This window comes from Lepisma saccharinum, chromosome 3 (genome assembly GCF_977018435.1).
Source record: "Lepisma saccharinum chromosome 3, izLepSacc3.1, whole genome shotgun sequence".
NCBI lineage: Eukaryota > Metazoa > Arthropoda > Insecta > Zygentoma > Lepismatidae > Lepisma > Lepisma saccharinum.
This window is the reverse complement of record NC_139231.1, coordinates 61,792,888-61,812,993: the sequence shown is the minus strand read 5'-3', so window position 1 is coordinate 61,812,993 and position 20,106 is coordinate 61,792,888. Positions and strand designations below refer to the sequence as shown.

The following is a 20,106-nucleotide window of genomic DNA, read 5'->3' as shown; positions in this document are numbered from 1 at the left end:
CTTTTCATCGTTTGCAGCAGCCTACGGGTTGAAGGTGAGTGAGCAAGGAGGTGAAAATAGAACTTTCGGTTTTACTTTGGTGGCAGTTTACCTGAAACCCTTCAGCATGTTGGAAAGGCTGCTGAGTAGCTCCTTCCAGTGTGCCAGCTTCTCGTAGTGGAGGGTGAGAAGCCCATGAAAAAGAGTGTCGCTTATGAAATCTTCCTTCGACAAGACAATAAATACTGCAATTAGAAATGTGAGAGCAATTGATCTATCACTGGTAGACTCAGTATACCTTAGTGAACATCACCAATTGTTTAATGCAATCTTCAGTCAGTTGTCGTTTGTGAAATGCTCAGTGAAGTAACTGTGTTTTATACTCTCAAAGTGATGCTTTTAATGTGAATTAATTGAAATGAATTGTTATTAAACTAATGCATGGTTGTTTAGTTTATTATGAATATTAAGTAGATATATATATATTTTTTCGATAAATTTTCATATTGTTTGTAGTTCAAAAACTATAAAATAGATTAATATGAAGACTTGAACATCAACCAGTCAGCTAATAGTTATGGTTTTAACATGGAAGTTACAAATTTGGCAAATTTCACACACATTACAAGACAAAAAATTTACTTTCCGTATGAACCCATTACCGTCCCATTATGAAATTTTGCTCGCAAATAGTCAATTGATGTCTTCAAAACATTTTTTCTTTTTTAAAAAATGAAGGGGTGTTTTTGAGATTAAAAAAAAAACATTTTCGAGTTTGTTCGCGCCCGTCATCCAACAAGAAGACTCTTTTCTTGTTTCGGCCGCTGTTTGTAGCATTTCCAGGAAGGTAATGGTGCTGTAGGTAGACTAATACACATAAATGAAACACTCAATTACATCGACATGATGTATTCGTCGCAAAATATACATTATTTGCAGACAACCTGCAATACGTCTCACATCACGTCGCTTCTCTAAGAAAAATTACAAAATTCAAGTAACACAGTCATGTTGCATTTCAAATTAAAGCTCATTAAAAGCAGAAGAGAATGACACCAATTTTGGCTCTCTAGGTCAACTAGGTTTTGATCTAGATGTTTAAAGATTTCAAAATGTCGTCAAATTTTGGGATTTTTGCTTTTTTGAAAGTCAATAAGTGAAAAACTATGAGCCCACAAAATCTGAAATTTGGCAGTTTTCGTCAACTTTACTATTATGACTTTCTGAGATGTCAAGGTTCAGACCATTGGTTGATTTGACATGGAATGACCCTTGTGCATCAAATTGGATGCTTCCTTGACAAACATTCTTTACAGTTGTTTACTTCCTAACTGCTGCCATTATAACAAAAGTTACCCCCTTTCGATATACATCATCAATGACAAAGGTTAGGAGCAAGCGTGGTTTGGAAACATCCAAGTATTATAGTAACGTCACAGCTTAGCGAGTCCATTGAAAACCATTTGTTTCCAAGAGTAAAGAGAGAGGTGTCATGGTAGTCTACGAAGGGTGTGACTTCACGGGACTTACAGGTACGAAGTCAGGCCCTCACTCTTATTTTGATACGGCCAATTCTTCACTTATATTTGAGTTTCGTTTTAAGTCCACTTTTATGCACAGATAGGCTGATTGTGACGACCTACAGTTTAAAGTGGCATCCAAATCACTATGTGCCTCTACCGGGTATCAAACAAGGGACCCCTTGATTACAAGGTGATGGTGTTAGCATTACACCACTGGGGTGGCCGACTCTTCACTTTTGTTTGTCTTATGTTAGCACGCATTTGGTAATGTCTTATACATGTGGCACTTCCTTCGTTTCCGTTCCTTATACTTAGTTTCAAGTTTTCTAGATCCCTCCCCCCTTTCTTTACGTGAGCACAATGTACTTCATCTCACTTGATTTTTTATTTGTAGTATTTAGTGTGACTTTTCTGCCACTTTTGACTAATCACGGCAATGAGGGTGAGTGATGAAATTGATGAAGGAATTTTTACAAAGAACACCCATGCCCAGGCTGGGGTTGGAACTTTAAGACCCCTGGCATCACAGCTTACTGTGCCAACCACTCCACCATGGAGTTCGGCCATCTTGCATTACTGAATGTGGATATTTTTTCACTTTTGGTTTTCTTTTAGGTATTTTACAAGAGACAAGTGAAAATGTTCCTCTGAAAAATGACGGTGTCTGTTATTAGTTTCAGTTTTTAGATATATTGTCTTGAGAAAATTGAGCCAATTTCCTTTTGTATGTTAAGAGAGTTTATTGTTTAATTTTAATTTGAATGTAGTCTAAACTCTCCCCCATTGACTGAAAAGATATTAATTTCAAACTTAATTCTTGTACAAATTGTATTTGAACTTTTTGTTAGATGGAAATTTTAAAATGTTTAATAGGCTGCATTACACGAGTTTGTTGGCACTGCTTACTATATAGAGTAGTCTTATTTTTTGTTAATCACTTGAGATTGGTAAAAGAAATTAACTCAAACTCTGCTACATGACGTGGCACACAGCATACCCTACTTGTTTTTGGTTGTTTCCTAATTTCTCCTCCAACATTATATGCTGTACAATAAACAAGGTAAATTACTTGTGAAAAAATTGTGGACACACATCTCTAACGGCGACCGAGCAATGTCTAACAATGTTGGCTCCTTGTGTCACAGAACAGTGGTAACCCATGAAAAATGTAATAATATGAACTCTTGCCTAATATATTGTTTTGTGTCAAAATTGATGTATATTATTTATGACTTGATTAAGTTTAGTTTTATAAAACACTGAAGCAATTTTAGTTGTAACATTAGAGAAATAATTTGATGTGGCGCTAAAGTTAATGTCTTTCCTTTCAGCCTGCAAGACGATCATATGAGAGAAGAAACTTTCACATTATAAAAAGAAAAATCATGGAAGAGGAGCAAGAGAATGACGAGAACAGTGATGAGGAAAAAGCACCTGCAAGGAAGAAAAAGACTGATAAGAGGAAAGAGGTAATTCGAACTTTTTCAAGTAGTTACATAAAATATTAACCCAGAATAGCTTGTTCTATTAGATAAAAATCTAACAATCCTGAATTAATTGTTAAACCTTGATTGTGTTGGTGTTATGAAAGTGATGTGCTATAGCTTGACAAGTTTAAAAACAAGATGCTGCAATCCATTGAAAATAGCTGTTGCGCACCTCACACCACATTCCCCCCACTCCCTTCTCCACGGCGACGTTGGTTCGCAGTGTTGCATCCTGGAGGGAGCGGGATGGTTTGAGGATTTTCAATTAAATTTGAATGTGAAAGGCATGAAATTAGTATCCCCTCGCCTAAGCTACCTATTGATTATGCTAAATTCTAAATACATTTTGATATTTTCCCTTTAAACCTTAAATGAATTAAGTTATATTAGGGATATTTCTTACCAGCATAAGAAATGTATGAAATAAAACGTAGAAAAATGAAAAATATATAAACAATAGAACTAAGCTCACCTTCTAAATGTTTTCCAGTTCTCCTTCTTCAGTTTCCAGAGCAGATTGTGGATTTCATTGGACCCGGCATAATTTGATTTTCAGAGACAACAGTCACATAATTCGCCTCACACTCTCACCATTGTTCTCACGCGCAAACACACACACACACATGAAACACACCACTTCAACAGCAGAGAAACGCCTCCGAAAACAAGAACCTCTTCCACACGAATGATGGAGGTCAGACAGGGGTGAAAATAGTGCCTGCAGTTGTGACGTCAGATAAAGAAAGTTTGGGTTAAACAACAGTGAAATATTGTTCACATACTGATATCGATAAGATATAAAAGAGGAGCTTGTATTTCAAAAATATGCAGCCAATAGGAAAGAGCAAGAACATTTCAATGCTTTAAAAAAGAACACAGGCAAGCGTGTTATCAGATTGCCTTCTCGTAGTGATTGTTGTACGATAAACACCCCACTCAAAAAAAAACAGGCCACTGCTCAATGTCGCATTCAGAAAATGAAGTCATTCGCCATGTAGTTTCTCTTCGTCATAAACCTTAATCAGGGTTGCTACACGACTGGAAAACCTGGAAAACAGGGAAAAGTCAGGGAATTTGGTTGGTCAGGGAAAAGTCAGGGAATTTTGCATATTTTCTGGAATTTACGAGCATTTTGGAGTTGCAGGAGAACCAGTTACAAAATGAACGAACGGTTCATTTGCAGTTCCGAATTCGGTTGTTGTGATTCCAGTCCCCCCCAAAAGATTCAGTTCAGAAACTTGTTCCTCTCGTCATTATAACTTCCAGTCTGTTACGTACAAAATTATGGTTCCTTCGCATTTCAATTCTATATTTATTCACTCTCGGATCTTGGATCCGTTTATTTTGCGACTCGTTCTTCTGAAACTGTTCAAGACCGGAATTTGGAGAGGCGTGAGATTTTTCCTTAGAGAACAAGCTACTCAAGACGAAACCTACGCACCAGCCATCCTCAGAATTTCTTAAGGAAAAATGTTGCTTTAGCTTTGTGTGTGGTGAGGAAATTTTCTTTCTTCAAGAACACACCCGTTCGGAACCCGTTCTCTTTTGATACGTGAAGCGGAGCAGGTTGGTGTTCGTACAGGTCATTGGTTTTGGATCTGCAAGAAAGCTTGAAGAGCAGAATTTCACGTAACTGGCTATGGTTGACATCACACTGGACGGGTGCGGACGCTGAGTAAAAACAAAGGGACTCAGTACTTCGTTCCCCCCATGAACCCGTTCTGTGAATTTGAGACCGTCGTTTGCGACCCGTTCAGTGGTTGACGTCACACTGGACGGGTACGGATGCCGAGTAAAAACAAAGGGACTCTCAGTGACTTTCCGATGATCACTGGTGAAATCATACTGCTGTTTACGTGGAAACCCTCCTTACAGAAGTCCCCAAATTGGTTCTATGTCCTTGCGTGTACCAAATGAAGTCAGACAAGACATCAACATTTGCAGAACATGTAAAGGAAGAGTGCTCTCAAAGAACATGTGAACACTGCCACAAGAGGACACGGATAATATGTATGAGGTGCGGTGTAGCATTACACATACAATGTTGGTACGAATTTCATGCACATACATGAACAGGAAAAAGTGTAAAGTGTTATGTCAAGTTCTGACATTGTTAATATCATCTGTGTTACATAAAAATGAAAAGGGAGGTATAAAACAGAGATGTTCACGTTATGTTCATTTTGGTACCTTGAATGCCCAATGTCACCTACAGGTGACACCCCTGTATTTTCGAGCAGGATAATAAAATCTTTATTTTTTCTTCATTTTATTCCATTTTGATGCAAAACCAATCAACCCTATTAATATGATCACAAAATTCACAGAAATAAAGTCATGGGCTTTCTCGGGTTAAGGATGGTTCAAATTTCGTGTCACAATGAATGCCAAAATTCTATGATAATTAGTCTTCCTGCTAGGAAACTTTGAAAAAAAAAACCAACATAAAACATTCGGAACTGTTACCTTTTAGTAGACAGATTTCGATATTTTCCCGTAATATAAAATTGGTTCCAGCATGTGGAAAACTCAAATAATGGAGATATTTGATTCCAAAGTATGGCCTGCATATATATTTCTTTTAGGTGTATGGTTGGTCACCGGCCCCATTCACGTTCTGAATTTCCGAAATATGTACTACTTTCAATAAATTAAAAAATATAATCATTAAACTTATTTCATATTTTCTAAAGGTACATGACCTAATTTTGTGTTGGTTCTCATTTGTATTGATATAATTAAGCTTGTATACAAGTTACATTGTAAAGCTTTGATATATGCCGCATTTTTTATTGATTTTTTACACCACCTTAATTGTAATGACTTAGTAAATGGGGAAGTACAATAGTTATTTATTTTTTCATTGAATAGCATTATATAAATCACTTGGTAAATTTTCAGCTAGTAACTGTGTATATTCATATTCATAATAATTAACGTGCCTGCATATTTAATTGAAAAACATGAGGTTAAAAAGCAAAAATCATGACGACAAATATGCTTGGAAAAATTTCATTTCTGGTCTGGAAAACCTGGAAAAGTCAGGGAATTTCATAATCAAAAATCGTAGCTACCCTGCTTAATGCACATGCGCAAAAATACTACAGTTTACGATCCGCGCACTGCACTCATTTTCAAAGGCCGGATTAAATAAAATGAACCACTGATATAATATGAGCCGGCACCATCTCGCACACAGTGAAAATCATTTGTCATAATTGTTTTAGCTTAATTTTGCTGATTTGGCACCACTGGTACTCTCAAGGCCAGACCAGTGCGTGGAAAAGTGGTGGGGAGGATGACGTAATAGGAAGTGCTCCACAGCGATCTGCGCATATTGGGACTTAACTTGACAGGTTATAGCATTGTTTCATACCAACTAACTAACTAACTCCCTAGCCTTCTTAAACCCGAAGGTTCATGGCTGCAGCAACACAGGCCTTCCATCTTTCCCTATCTTGAGCAAGTTCTATATACTCTTTTCCATCCCTACCGATTTCCCTTAGGTCCAATTGTTTCATACCACGTTTCTTTTTATTATTTATAATCAAAACAGGCATGTTGATAGCAATTTAGAAGGGGGAGTAGGATAATGTAATACACATCATATTGAATAATCCACCATAGAATTGTTGTCACTCAGTAGGGTGAGAAATAGGATGATAGGCAATGGACAGTGAAATAATTTTCATTGTCTCAATCATCCTAAGATTTTACTAAAATGTTTTTTAAAGACTGCATTATTTGTTTTCGGTTTATGTAGCCCCTTTTACTTTGGCAAAAATTCAGAAAATATTCCACTTTATGTATGTGCATTCAACCACAAATATATCAGTAGGAACAACAACTGATGAACGTCATAGTGAGTTAGTAACCCTGTGTGCTCAAGGTCAACTTTGATAAGGCACCTGAATTGTCTCGAGTTGAACCCGGAAATGTGCAATCATTAGTTCCCAAGGCCATTCTGTGAAACGAGGCTTGTGTGTGGATTTGGTCAGCATGAAATTGCTGGATAATGATAACCCTGTTATTCGTTTTGAAACTTTATTTTTGCTTCATGAATGAAAATACCTGATCTTTGTGCTAATTCGAATGTGCTAAACTCAGATCTGCCATCCATTACTCTGTCATGTCAGGTTTTTATGTAATGGACAAAAATAAAATTACATACATAACATGTGAATTGTAAATTTTAATATATGTGTATCAAGCCAAACAACAAGACATACTTACATGATTGCATGACTGAACATGTATGTGTTCATGATAAAGGGAATAAAAAAATGTGGTAGATAATTAGAATACGTACGCGAGTACTAAAATGGTTTCCGCGAAACTTTCCGCACGAGCTGAATATTGACAGTAGTCAGGCACATCATGTTTCGCTCCCGCTTTTGCAACAACTGAAACCTATCACACGCAGCAGACGAACTGGTTACACCAGCACCCCTAGCGGTAAGCGAGGAAACAACTGGGACCGGAAGTCAACCCAAGTGGATGGTGGCAGAGACCACTGAAATTATTCAAACATTTACAAGTAAGTTTCGCGGAAATCATTTTAGTACTCACGTACGTATTCTAATGTATGTGTTATATTGGCATATGATAAACTGAAAGAGTAGGGTTGCTACGCATCTGGAAAACAGGGAAATGTTAGGGCATTTGGCTTGTCGGAAAAATCAGGTAATTTTGCAGATCGTCTGGAATTTACGTGCATTTTGGAGTCTGCAAGAGAAAAAGTTGCAAAATGAACAACCAGTTCACTTCCACTTCTGGATTCGGTTCTTGTGATTCCACTCTCAAAAAAGATTCAGTTTAGAAGCTTGTTTCTTTCGTTCTTATGATTCTCAGTCTTGTGCAAAATTATGGTTCCTTCGAATTTCTGTAATAAATTTTCGCTTTTATAATACTAGATATTAGAAAGAATATCAAAGTAAAACTTGCAGTCCAGATATCTGATTGATAACTAAAGTATATTGACAATATGATCATAATTATCAGAAAGGTTGGTGAAGATGAGGTCTAATATCGTCTATTATTTCATAAATGTTAGTCTTGTTGGGATTTCCTGTAGAATTCCTATATGCAACAAAAGTTTCTCAGATGTTGTGTACTTATAAATGGAAGCAAAAAAGCAGCATTTTCTACGACATTATAATTCTGCCAGAAAATGAAAAATTGTGTATGGTTTCTGAACTTTTTCTGTTGTTTTTATATTGTGGAAATCTGTTATGGTGAAATAATGTACCTCTGTTACCTTAGCCTGTAGGCTAGATGCATGTGGTGCTACAAACACCCAATACATTTGATGCTGATTGTAATTTTACATTTTACTCTTTGAATATTCACATGTTCTTGTGTGTAGAAAGAAATTTACTAAAAAAAAAAAAAAAGTTGTTAAAGTGAATATTCATAATAATTAACAGATTAGGCTACATATTTAATTGAAAAACATGATTCAAAAGCAAAAATCATGATGGTAAACATGTCTGGAACAATTTCATTTTTAGACTGGAAAACCTGGAAATTTCAGGGAATTTCATAATCAAAAAATCGTAGCAACCCTGAAGGGGGTTGAATTTACATAGCTCATCCTCTGGTGGCAAAAATATAAAATAATGTTATTTGAATGTAATGGAAGTCACCAATGCCTTCACACCTGGTTTTCATCACATGACATAGGAACGTTTCAATGTTTGTGGTGTTCATCCGATGATTCTCACTTTAAACACTATTAGTATTCTGCTAGCATTTCTGCAATCCAGTACCCTTAGCATCTGGATTCCATTGTTTTTATATCTCCATGAAAATGTTCACCTTGATCCTCATTAACTTTGCTAAAATTGTCGAGAAAGTGATCGTTATAGCTGTGAAGGAAATGAATTTTTACACTCATTCTGCATCCCAACGTTATGAATGATTCCAGTATTTCATTCAGTTTCCTCGTAATTTAGAGCCTTTTTGTTGCCTAGGAAAAGCAACCTACTCTGTTTTTTTGCTGTTTGTTCATTGCCGTAATGAAATTTGTTGTCTTCCATCATAGCTCACATGTGAGGACCTTCAAACACAACAGCTCTTAATTTAGCCTCACCCTTCTTGTTGAGTATGATCTTCAAGTAAATAAATGAGCCACTGTCGGCGGGAAGGGACACAACAAAGTGCTTGATCAAACCTAGATTCATATGGAGAGCCCAACTGTTCCATAAGAAACATGCATATTTAGTGAACTCAGACTAAAGTCCAATAAGAATGCCCAATATTTTCAGGTTATCATGTTTCTTTCAGATTCTCACTGATGATTTGTTCTTCCTGTTTATGGTACTAATACATATATAAGAGTCTGTTGAATGGCCTTGTGCTTCCAACCAATACATTGGAATTCTGAAATTTGACCTTTTCCATTTTCTTTTTAAGCACTGACTTGGATTGACAGTACATGTGATGCAAACAATGTGTGGTGCCCCACAGCTTATGTTGGTCACTGACTTGAACACTGAAATATGCCCGATAAGCTCTTTGTAAAAGACAGTAATGTTTCTTCTTCGTTTATTAAGAGTGTACTGTTCACATGCGGAGCAGAAAAAATCAAGGTTATTTACACATCCACATCACACATTGTAACTCATCACTAATCACAGAATACCTCAACTGTTAATGACAACACAGTTTGTGAACACCAAGTCATAGTGTATGACCACAACAGAACATAACCTTACGCGATCTCACTTCCGTTCTCGTTGGGTGGGCAGAATAGGGGTCAAATTTTCGAAAAATCTCTATTGCTCAAAATTGATGGGTGACACATAAATGTATGTGATTTTCCTTCATACCTGAAGGCAAGGTATAAGAATATATGCATATTTTCCTTGAAGCAAAATGGTAGCATACCAGTTGTAATGTAAGATGTAAAGTGGATGTGGAATTTTTTTCTGTTTTCGGTATTTTATGTCACTTTGCTACCTCTAGAAGTTGAACGAAGAATAGATTAATTTGATGAGCAAACGCAAAAAAGCTTTGATGAGAATGAAAATCTCCAGCAAACTGTAACTGCATTTCTCAATGGACTGATAGCAGAAGGATACACAAAAAGCTTGTCTCCCAGTACAATAAGTGCCTCAATGCCGTAAGTGCCTATGTATAAAAAATAGCTCACGGTATGTACAGGGAGGTTATTGCAGCATGCCACCGCAAGAGCTTCGGCCGCTTGCCGGCCCAGTCATGCAACAGGTGCCGGCAAATTGCGTAACAGATAGCCCTTTACACAAACCGCTTGTTTTGTAATGTTTCCACTTTTCACAATTATAGTTACAATTACAACTTAAATAAGCACGTACCTTGTCGTAAGGATGCTGGAAAAGGTGTCCTCTAAAATACAAATATTTCTGGCACTTTATTTTTGACATGTAATCTTTCTTAGACACCGCGAGAGCTTCGGCCGCTTACCGGCCTTGTCATGCATCAGGTGCCGCCAAATTGCGTAACAGATAGTCCGTAACAGAAACCGCTTGTTTTGTAATGTTTCCACTTTTCACAATTACAGTTACAATTACAACCTTATTTCAGACATCTAATCTTTCTTAGACATCTCTACTTTATCCTCGGTTGACAGAAAGGGAAGACAGCATCGCGGCGCATAAAGCAAACCGAAAGTGTAAAATTATATTTAAAACTAATAATAATGATGATCACTAACCTTCTGTGTTATAAATGATGTTGAAAATGACCTCCTTCAACACCAATACATTTCCGGCATCTGCGTATGAAATTCCTCTGAACATCCATAAGCTCCTCAGGTGTGATTCTGGCAATTTCTCTTCTTATATTTTCTTTTAAATCCTCTATTGTACGCGGGTTATTCTGATACACTTTGTTTTTTAATGTTCCCCATAAATAATAATCACAAGGAGTAAGATCGGGGCTACGAGAGGGCCACAACTCAGTACTGATAATTCTGTCCTCAAAAATCTCGGCAATAAAATTAAGTGATTCATAAGCAGTGTGAGCAGTAGCAGAGTCCTGCTGAAAAAATGACTGCTGGCATTCAATGTCCGTTAATTGTTCAAAAAAAGGTTGTAGTATGTCTCTTCGATACCTTTCACCATTGATAGTACCTTCATAAAAAATAGGCCCTATTATTCTGTGCGCATTCAAACCACACCACACACCAATTTTTGCAGGATGGAGCGGAACTTCATGCACAAGGTCAGGTTTTTCTGCGCTCCAATAGCGATTGTTTTGTGAAATAACTCGGCCATTCAATTCGAACCAAGCTTCGTCTGAAAATATGATTAATTCTGGATTTACTCTGCCAGCAACAATATTATCCAGCATCCAGTTACAGAATCGAACTCTAGTCGCGTGATCGCGCGGTTGCAATTCATGAACCACTGTAATTTTGTAGGGTTTTAATCTAAGTAATTTAGTGGCATTTCGTGCTGAGGATTTTGAAATGCCTGTTTCCTGAGCAAGCCGACGGAGGGATTTTTTTGGAGTATGTTCAAGTCGTTCACCAATTTCGTCTAGCTTTTCTTCCGTAAGAACACGTCGTCTGGAAACACGTTTCTTAGGTTCAAGAGATCCTGTCTCTCGTAATCTTTTAACGAGGTTGTAAACAGTATGTCTGTCCGGAACAGGATTGCCAGGAAATTTTCTTGCGAATCGCCTGACTACTTTTCTGCAAGAGTTCGTTTTCACGTAAGTATCGTACATAAAAACTCTTTGTTCAAGACTATATTTGTTTGGCGGCATAACTAATGAATGAATAACAAATAACACGATAAAGTACTAGCACTTTAGCACACCAACTCAATAACACAGTATAAACAACACGAGTACTGATAAACGCAAACCGAAGTGAACACGTCTAAACAACTGGTAGCCGACAGCTGTCGCATTCGCGTAGTATCGAGAGGCTTCTCGCGGCTTACCACTACTCCGATAAGCCGCTGACGCTCTTGCGACATCTGAGGAATTTCGCTTCTAGCGTCGGCTCTATAGACACTGGATGGACCAAATTTTGAGGGAAGCACAACAAAAGACTACTCTATGAGGATATGTAATGCTCCTGCCGCAACTTTGAAAAAAAAAAATATGGAAATTACGACGTTCAGAAATTTTGCGTAATTACGGGGAAAATAGAACTTTAGGATTTGGCCCCCGTTTCCCCCTGGACTCACAATTGTCGGAATTTACATAAAATGTTGCTTTTTGTTCATTCTTACATTTAGAATTTAAATTTCTTAAAAAGATGCAGTTGTTGAGCAGTTATAGCCTTTTATATTCAGTTTATCCCATAGTAGCAAAAGGGGAAAAGTGCTTATTTCAAATGGCGCTCTCAGAAAGAAAAACGCACACAGTGTATGATCGCTACTTTACTTCAAAAATATTCACACGTTAAAATTAAGTGACACTGTTAAATAATTCGTTTATCTGCGCTTTCGTTTTGCATAATAATGTATACGTAACCTCCCCCCTTGAAAATCTTGGGCACGCCACTGACTCTAGTGTTCAAAAGGATTAATCTTGTGTTATCTGCAAAATAAGAGTCACGGTTTTGTTTATTCGAAGGCAAGACAAGAATGAAAAATTGAATCCTTTATGTTGGATGAGTCATTGCTGTCAGAAGCGATATGGGCAGAAATAAAGTGCCAGAAATATTTGTATTTTAGAGGACACCTTTTCCAGCATCCTTGCGGCAAGGTACGTGCTTATTTAAGTTGTAATTGTAACTATAATTGTGAAAAGTGGAAACATTACAAAACAAGCGGTTTGTGTAACGGGCTATCTGTTACGCAATTTGCCGGCACCTGTTGCATGACTGGGCCGGCAAGCGGCCGAAGCTCTTGCGGTGGCATGCTGCAATAACCTCCCTGTACTTCCAGAATAAAAAGGTTTTTTGTTCAACTAACTTCTTTCATTCGTACGAAGTGGTACTACTTTCTGGATTGGCTTGTATGTTATATGCAGGTTTTCTCTTTCCAACATTTGTAGACTTTTTACTATAAATTCTTTTTCTCTAAACGGAGGAGTGCTAATCATAAGTAGATACCGCATTATACTTTTGAACATTTTTATGATGTTTGGACAGAAATCGGGTGCAAGTAAATGAAAATAAATGGAAAAAATATGTATAAATAGGAGCATACTATACTAAAGTGCAAGCTATCTTGACAGTGACATCAGCTGTGACCGCACTACAGGTTGATGCGAAACCATTGTATCACTCCGCGCAAAGCATGAAAGATTCTCTCCGTCACAGTTGTATCTCAGAGTCCGCAGAGAAAACACACAGGAGGAACGGAACCACAGTTTTTGTGTACAGCTGATCGAGGGTTGGGTCGGGTGGGAGGTGGGGGGTAGTAAACTTCTCGACTTCTGACACCCTTTCAATGTTGCCTAACTTACATGGACGAAAGGTCATTGAGTTCGAGTGCGTCTGTTGTGTATGTTGTTTGTACCGAAATGAAGGGCAAAACCGTACATAGTGAGAGCCGAGAGGTGATTTCCAATGTTGTTAATTTTTTTGACAACGAAGCAAGAGAAGGATGTTACACGTTTCCGGTCAATCAAGCTACAAAGCGTGCGGCGGCTGCAGTTCAAATGTCGGACACTTTCATTAAGAAAATTAGAAAGGAAGGAAATTCGGGGGGAAATTTACACCAGGTAATCACAGGTCTGCCGAAAAGAGTAGAATTGTTCTAGACGACTTTGACAAGTGTTTGATTAGAAGAACTATTGGTAATTTTTATACGGTTGAACATGAAGTGCTTTCGAAATTAAAGAAAGAAATTAATTTTCGGGGTAGTCGTGAAACTCTTCGCAACGTTATTTGCAATGACTTAGGATTATATAGTATTATAAATTATATAGTATATATATATATATATATATATATATATATATATATATATATATATATATAGATATAGATGTATAGATATATATTAGTTATATCAGCTAATCAAACCCAACAAAAAGCCCCCGCAATATCGGGTCGACACTCTTGCAGCAGAAAATGGCCACACCGTATTTCGTCTTCCACCTTATCATTGCGATCTAAACCCTATTGAGTATGTTTGGGGTATCATAAAGGGTCATATTGCATCACAAAATGTGGATCGTAATTTAGGCAGAGTACTGCAAGTTGCAAGAGAAGAATTTCACAACTTTCCCAAATAAGACTGGAATCACAACCATGACAATAGATTTTATTGTCATTAATTATTTAAATCGGGAATCGTCACGAACGCTATCCATACTTCTTCAACCACTGACCGCGCCACCCTGAACGTCGCGTTTTGCGGCAGGTCCACCAGAATTTCATCTGTCAGAGAACAGCTGTGAGGCATCGTGGCAACAGCGTGCCATTTGAGAGCAAAGAAAAAGAAAAATTTCCCCCATATTCTCGTCTGCTGCCGTTCACCGCGACAGAAACAGGTGGGGGTGGATTTTAGTTCGCATATTTTCCGGGTGTTTTCTCTTCTTTGCTGAGCAGTATATATAATTTTAACTTTGACTTGTAACAAAATAATCGTGCCGAATACTCTACATTTCAACAAGTTTTTAAGTATCTAATATTTTTAACACATTTGTATGCTCTGTATACGCTGTAACGTGTTTTCATTAAGGAACTATATTTTTGTGCTCAAGCCTCGCGAACTTTCCGTTCAAAGGCGCGTTGCCATCTCGTATTCATTATCCGATTCCGTTCATTTTCTTGTATTTATACATCGTGCTCTTTATTTTACATGATTCCATTCTAAAAGAAACCTCGCATTGCGACATGTTGGACTTCCTTCCCTTGCATTTCAAACTATTGAAATTCTTTCCCTTGTTTGTCTTTTTTCTTAGTGCAGACAGTGAAAGTATCAACGATGGAAGTTTGCAATGCTGTTACTACGTCACTGTCAAGATAGGTTGCACCAGAGTTTAGTACTGTGTGTAATACTTAGGCATATTGTTGGTAAAGCTATGTGTAATCTATCACTTCTTGCAATTGCAGTGTATGTGAATGAATGTGTTTGCGTTCCCTTCTAAGATGCAAATTTCTGTTTCAGAAAAAGCAAGATAAGGAAGTTGAAAAATGGGCATCTTTAGTGAATTCTGAACTGGCTGAAGTAGAGAGCTTTGAACTATGTGTGGAATGAACTGTGCAGCATAATGAAGACATGTTATCAGTGTTGTTATAATATATCAAGTAAGCTTATGTATCATTAAGGGACTTCATGAGCTGCTGAAAGTAGTTCTGTGATTTATATTAGGACTGACTGTGCTTAGGTCATATTTGTGCGTATTTTTTTATAAAGACTATTTATAGGTGCATGTATAGAGTAATTAATAGCTTTTTTTGGAAGCCATGTAGAAGGAAAGATAGTTTTGGTGTTACAGGTGGCGATAAATGAGCTCAGTGGCACTTCAAAAAATATGTACTTACCTCAAGTACCATCATAATTATTGTTTTATATCCATACATCATTTTTATTTATTTTTATAACTATTGTTTTAATTTGGAATCGATGGTGTGTGATTATACATTGTTGTTGTCACTGGCTGTGATCCTTTGACAAGAAAATGTAACCCAGTGGGTTTGTTACATGTGGGAAGAAGTCATATGAATAGTACGAACTTTGAATATATACCGGTATATACATATATAATGTAAAATATTACAGTTCACATGTAAAAATATCAGGAATAGACATTAGGTATAATGGACATCTATAATACAAAGAAAGGCATAGGAAGAATAGGCCAATTTAAACCACTGACTCGATACGTACCCTATTGATCAGATACACGAAACTTTTCAGACTTTATTAGCCAATTACAAATTGTACTAACATTACTAAAAAATGTACATTGTAATGCAGGTTTATGCACTGAGAAGCACATATAAAGCCCCCAGCTAGGTTGATAGTCCCAAGTTTAACCAAATACATTAACTGGCCACCAATGTTTTGACAGATCTGTATCTGAAAAAATAACTTATTTTATAGGTGTTCTTCTTCCCTTAAGCGGAATCTTTTTATATATTAGTAATCACTACATTCACAAATTCCCTTATAGTATGTTATTTGACTCTACTTGGTCTTTCCTTGACAGCAGCAATCGTGGTTAAAGCTCCGTGATATATTTCAGACAGGTTTGTGGGGATTATTTTCCTTCTTTTAAGTCCTGAATCCACACTTCACCTACTTGTCTAAAAATGGAATCTACGAATTTTCAATTAGTTTGTGATATATTGAAGCAGAAATGTATGTAATATATTATCAAAATAGAAAATGACAAGTTTTATTATCTGTTAGTACTGCAGAGCTGTAAACAGTGTACACGTTGGATTACGCTAACAGGTAATAAATGCCACATACATTTCTGCCTCAACATATCAAAATAAATTCAATTGAAGAACCACCAGTCCTTTTTTGGTCATCCGGTATGTGAGTTTGTGATAGGCTAATTGGGACTGGAGCTACAAAGAGAGGGATCCGAACCACAGTGCAATGTGCCTCCACTGAGTATTGAACCCAGGACCCCTACGTCCTATCTGTATATACACAAAGGTTTTTTTTTTTTTATGGGAAGAAAGGTTTTGGTATTCTTTAAGTTAGTTTTGTTATTTCTTATTGTGTTCATCATAAGATATATTCTAAATATTGTGTGGTTGCTCATACATGATCATGCATCCATGTAAACACACACACACATTTCTTTCGTTAAAATAAAATGAGTTCGTATACAATAAAGTATATACTTAAAGGTACTTACAATAGTGAGTATTTATTTTAACGAAAACTGCGTTTCAGGATTCCACTGATCCCTTCATCAGGTTACCAAACTAGGCCAGTGTAACTACACCTTAGCCACGTCAGATATGACAAGGACTTAGGAATATATGGTGAGGCTGGGTAGAAAAGAATAAAAGGGAACATTTGGTCATCGGACCCCACGCACATAAAACTGCTCAGTTCCCAACAAGTAAAACACTGATCTAAAAGGCCCACAAGGCTTAACACACAAACAGGTTAAAAGTCACTCGTTTCTTAATTTCAATAATATGTTCCGATAACTCATATTATTGAAGAACACAAAATTAAGAAATGAGATATTATCAGGATTGATAACAAACCGATAAGTCGGAATGTTTACGAAGCTTATGTTTATCTTCTGCAAAGATAGAAGTAATAAGCTAAACAGAGAAGATGGGAACGTCGACGAACTATGGATCAAGGTGTTTAAGCGATGGGATCAACTAAAGAAAAGATCGGTTTCCGGGTCACTCCGACCGTGATTAGCGTGGCCCAAGAGATTAAAGAATTCGAACTTGATATGACGTAGTTCACTGAATACAGAAGAGGGAAGGTAGGGGGCAGGGACATCACCCAAATGTCTTCTGTCATTTTACGGGAGGCCACGTCAGTTTGTTGCACAACTCACCAACGTGCGCATCTAAGTGGGACTTTTAACTTGTTTGTGTGTTAAGCCTTGTGCTCAAATGGCTTTTTAGATCAGTGTTTTACTTGTTGGGAACAGCAGTTTTACGTGCGTGGGGTCAGATGACCAAATGTTCCCTTTTATTCTTTTCTACCCAGCCTCACCATAAATTCCTAAGTCCTTGTCATATCTGACGCAGCTAAGGTGTAGTTACACTGGCCTAGTTTGGTAACCTGATGAAGGGATCAGTGGAATCCTGAAACATAGTTTTCGTTAAAATCAATACTCACTATCACCTTTAAGTATATATATTTTATTGTATACTAACTTATTCAACGTGAGTAGTTGCACGAGCACTAAATATGAATAAAATAAAATGTTAGTACGGCATATCGTTGTCTACTGCCAGAAAAAAACACTTGAGTATATATATGCCATCTATGGATTTATTGAGATTGTAGCACATATAAACAAAAACGATCTGCAAATTACAATGTCCACTGAAGGGATTGAGTTTCATGGAAAATAACAAAACTTCCAAAAGTAACAAGCAGACAAGTGTAAAAGTTATTAAGATGCACATACTGAAGATATGTATGAAGTATTTCTCATATATAATGCACACTGTGGTGCATGCAGGGACACGCGAAGGGGTGCTTGCACACCCCTTAATTTTCTTCAGCACCCCCTATCTAAATCCTATATTCTACTGAAAACATTACCTCTCACAGTATCATATTATGTCATGTTGTTGTCATATTCAGGGCCGAATGTTAGGTACCGACATGAGACTGCTGTTATTATTTACATGTACAGGCAAGCATTGATCCTACTCTCAAAGGCATTCTGCATTTATTTTCCTCTACTGTCGGCAGTATATAAAGATCATTCATCAATTTCATCATATCATCACTCATCCCCATCTTCGTAAATTATCCAAAAGTAAAATAAATCAAATCAATGATACACACTTGTGTTGTCCGCCTACTTGTTCTTCCCCTTTTCTCCAAGTTGCATTGGAACAAAAATTTCAGTTGCTTTCAAGTTATCATCAGGGCGTGCTCGGTAAATTATTTAACACAAGTTGTATCGTGAATGTTGTTTCCTTGTTAATTCATTCTATTTGTTCTAGTAAACATACCACTTTACACTTTTTCAAAGACTGTTATGAAGAAGCCAAAAATTCATGCAGAAATGTTATATGGGACAGTGCGACTCAGTGCAGTTAGCATCTTGTCCTGACGCCACAGCATCTGGGCAGATGGAAGGTAGGCTATGCATTATGTAAAACGAACACACATGAAAAGAGGGGTGACATAGCAATGGAACATTTTCACAAAAGTGAAGCAGTCAAAAAAAAAAAAAAAAAAAAAAAAAAAAAAATAATTGCCTGAAAGTGACTACATGATTTCTTATTTATTGTGTTATTTTCTTTTTCAAATTGCAGAACTTTAGGTTGCATAGTAGCAATTTCTTTCTTTTACCGAATGCACACAAACTGAACACTCGGCATTTGTTGTCACCTGTACAACATATTTCACATTTGGTCAATAACTGAATTTTGTACCTCAATTGGTTGTGCCTTGTAATCAAGGGATCCCGAGTTAGATACCCGGTGGAGGCACATACTGGTTCGTATCCCATTAAACTGTAGGTCCAGTCCCGATTATCCTATATGTGCATAAAGTGAACTTAAAACAATGGATGTCAATCTAAAAGTGTACATTTCAGTCACAGTCAGTTATGTTAATTATTATAAGTGTGTTGCAGGAATATGGTAACTTTAAACTAAAGGATTTTTTTAGAGAGAGTGAGCAACACTATTTGGTGGGGAAATATACCTCCACCCCTCTCTGTGGAAAAATGCCTTGCCTTGCTTGCCACTCAATGGAAAGATCCTCGTCATCCATATCTGTCATTGGCCTCCCTTGAACAAGTTGTTCTTTTCAAATTTCCAAACGTCGTTATTGTGCTAAAAATCAGGTAAAAATGAAGCAAGTCGCTAGTATTCTTCAGTTTCATTAGCATATTACCATAGATGCCTACTAATAGTTGATTGATATTTGATTTAGGAATTAAAACATGCCTTTTTTATTCAACGTCGCACCCCCTCAGCATCCCTATATGATTAATCCTGGCACTGCCGCTGGGTGTGTGTTATGCACGGAATAATTAAAATGTATTACTGGCCAAATAATATGACATATATTGCTTGTATATTTGCCTTATTGAAAAAAATTGTGTGCTGGTAACTGCTAGTTTGAGGGTCCTGAATGTACCTCGTATAAATGTTACATTATTCATGGAAAAGGTATATATTTTTTTTATATTTAATTATATATGCTTTTTGCTAGTCGAGGTTTTTTTAAGAGCTTATATTTTAGCAAGAACAATCAAATATGAAATCAAGAATAGATTTTTAAAATATGAATGTATCTACTCATGTATATTCAAAGAAGCTGTAAATAAATCATGTGCATGTACATATGTTGTATTTTTAAAAATAATTTTGATAGTTATAATACAATGAATTTGTTATAGGAGTTTTTTCTGACTCTACAAAATTTCTGCAAAGCTACAACACACTACATCCACTGAGAATGTAAATGTTGTATGTCAAATTTTTCATATTTTTTTTTTCAGGAGAGCCCTTTAAAGTGTGACATGATATATTTCTTGGATCTTTG

The 20,106-nt window shown here is 36.8% G+C and overlaps 1 protein-coding gene across 1 annotated transcript in view; it reads left to right on the top strand.

Annotated features, from left to right (window-relative positions):
- Positions 1-19,892, top strand: part of LOC145985085 (uncharacterized) — a 35,432-nt gene extending 15,540 nt beyond the window's left edge. Inside the window, exons 3-4 of the mRNA XM_083118667.1 lie at positions 2,834-2,971; positions 15,046-19,892. Coding sequence (XP_082974793.1) covers positions 2,834-2,971; positions 15,046-15,135 — 228 coding nt within the window. The 3' untranslated portion in view covers positions 15,136-19,892. The remainder of the gene's footprint in view (positions 1-2,833; positions 2,972-15,045) is intronic.
- Positions 19,893-20,106: the final 214 nt, after the last annotated feature.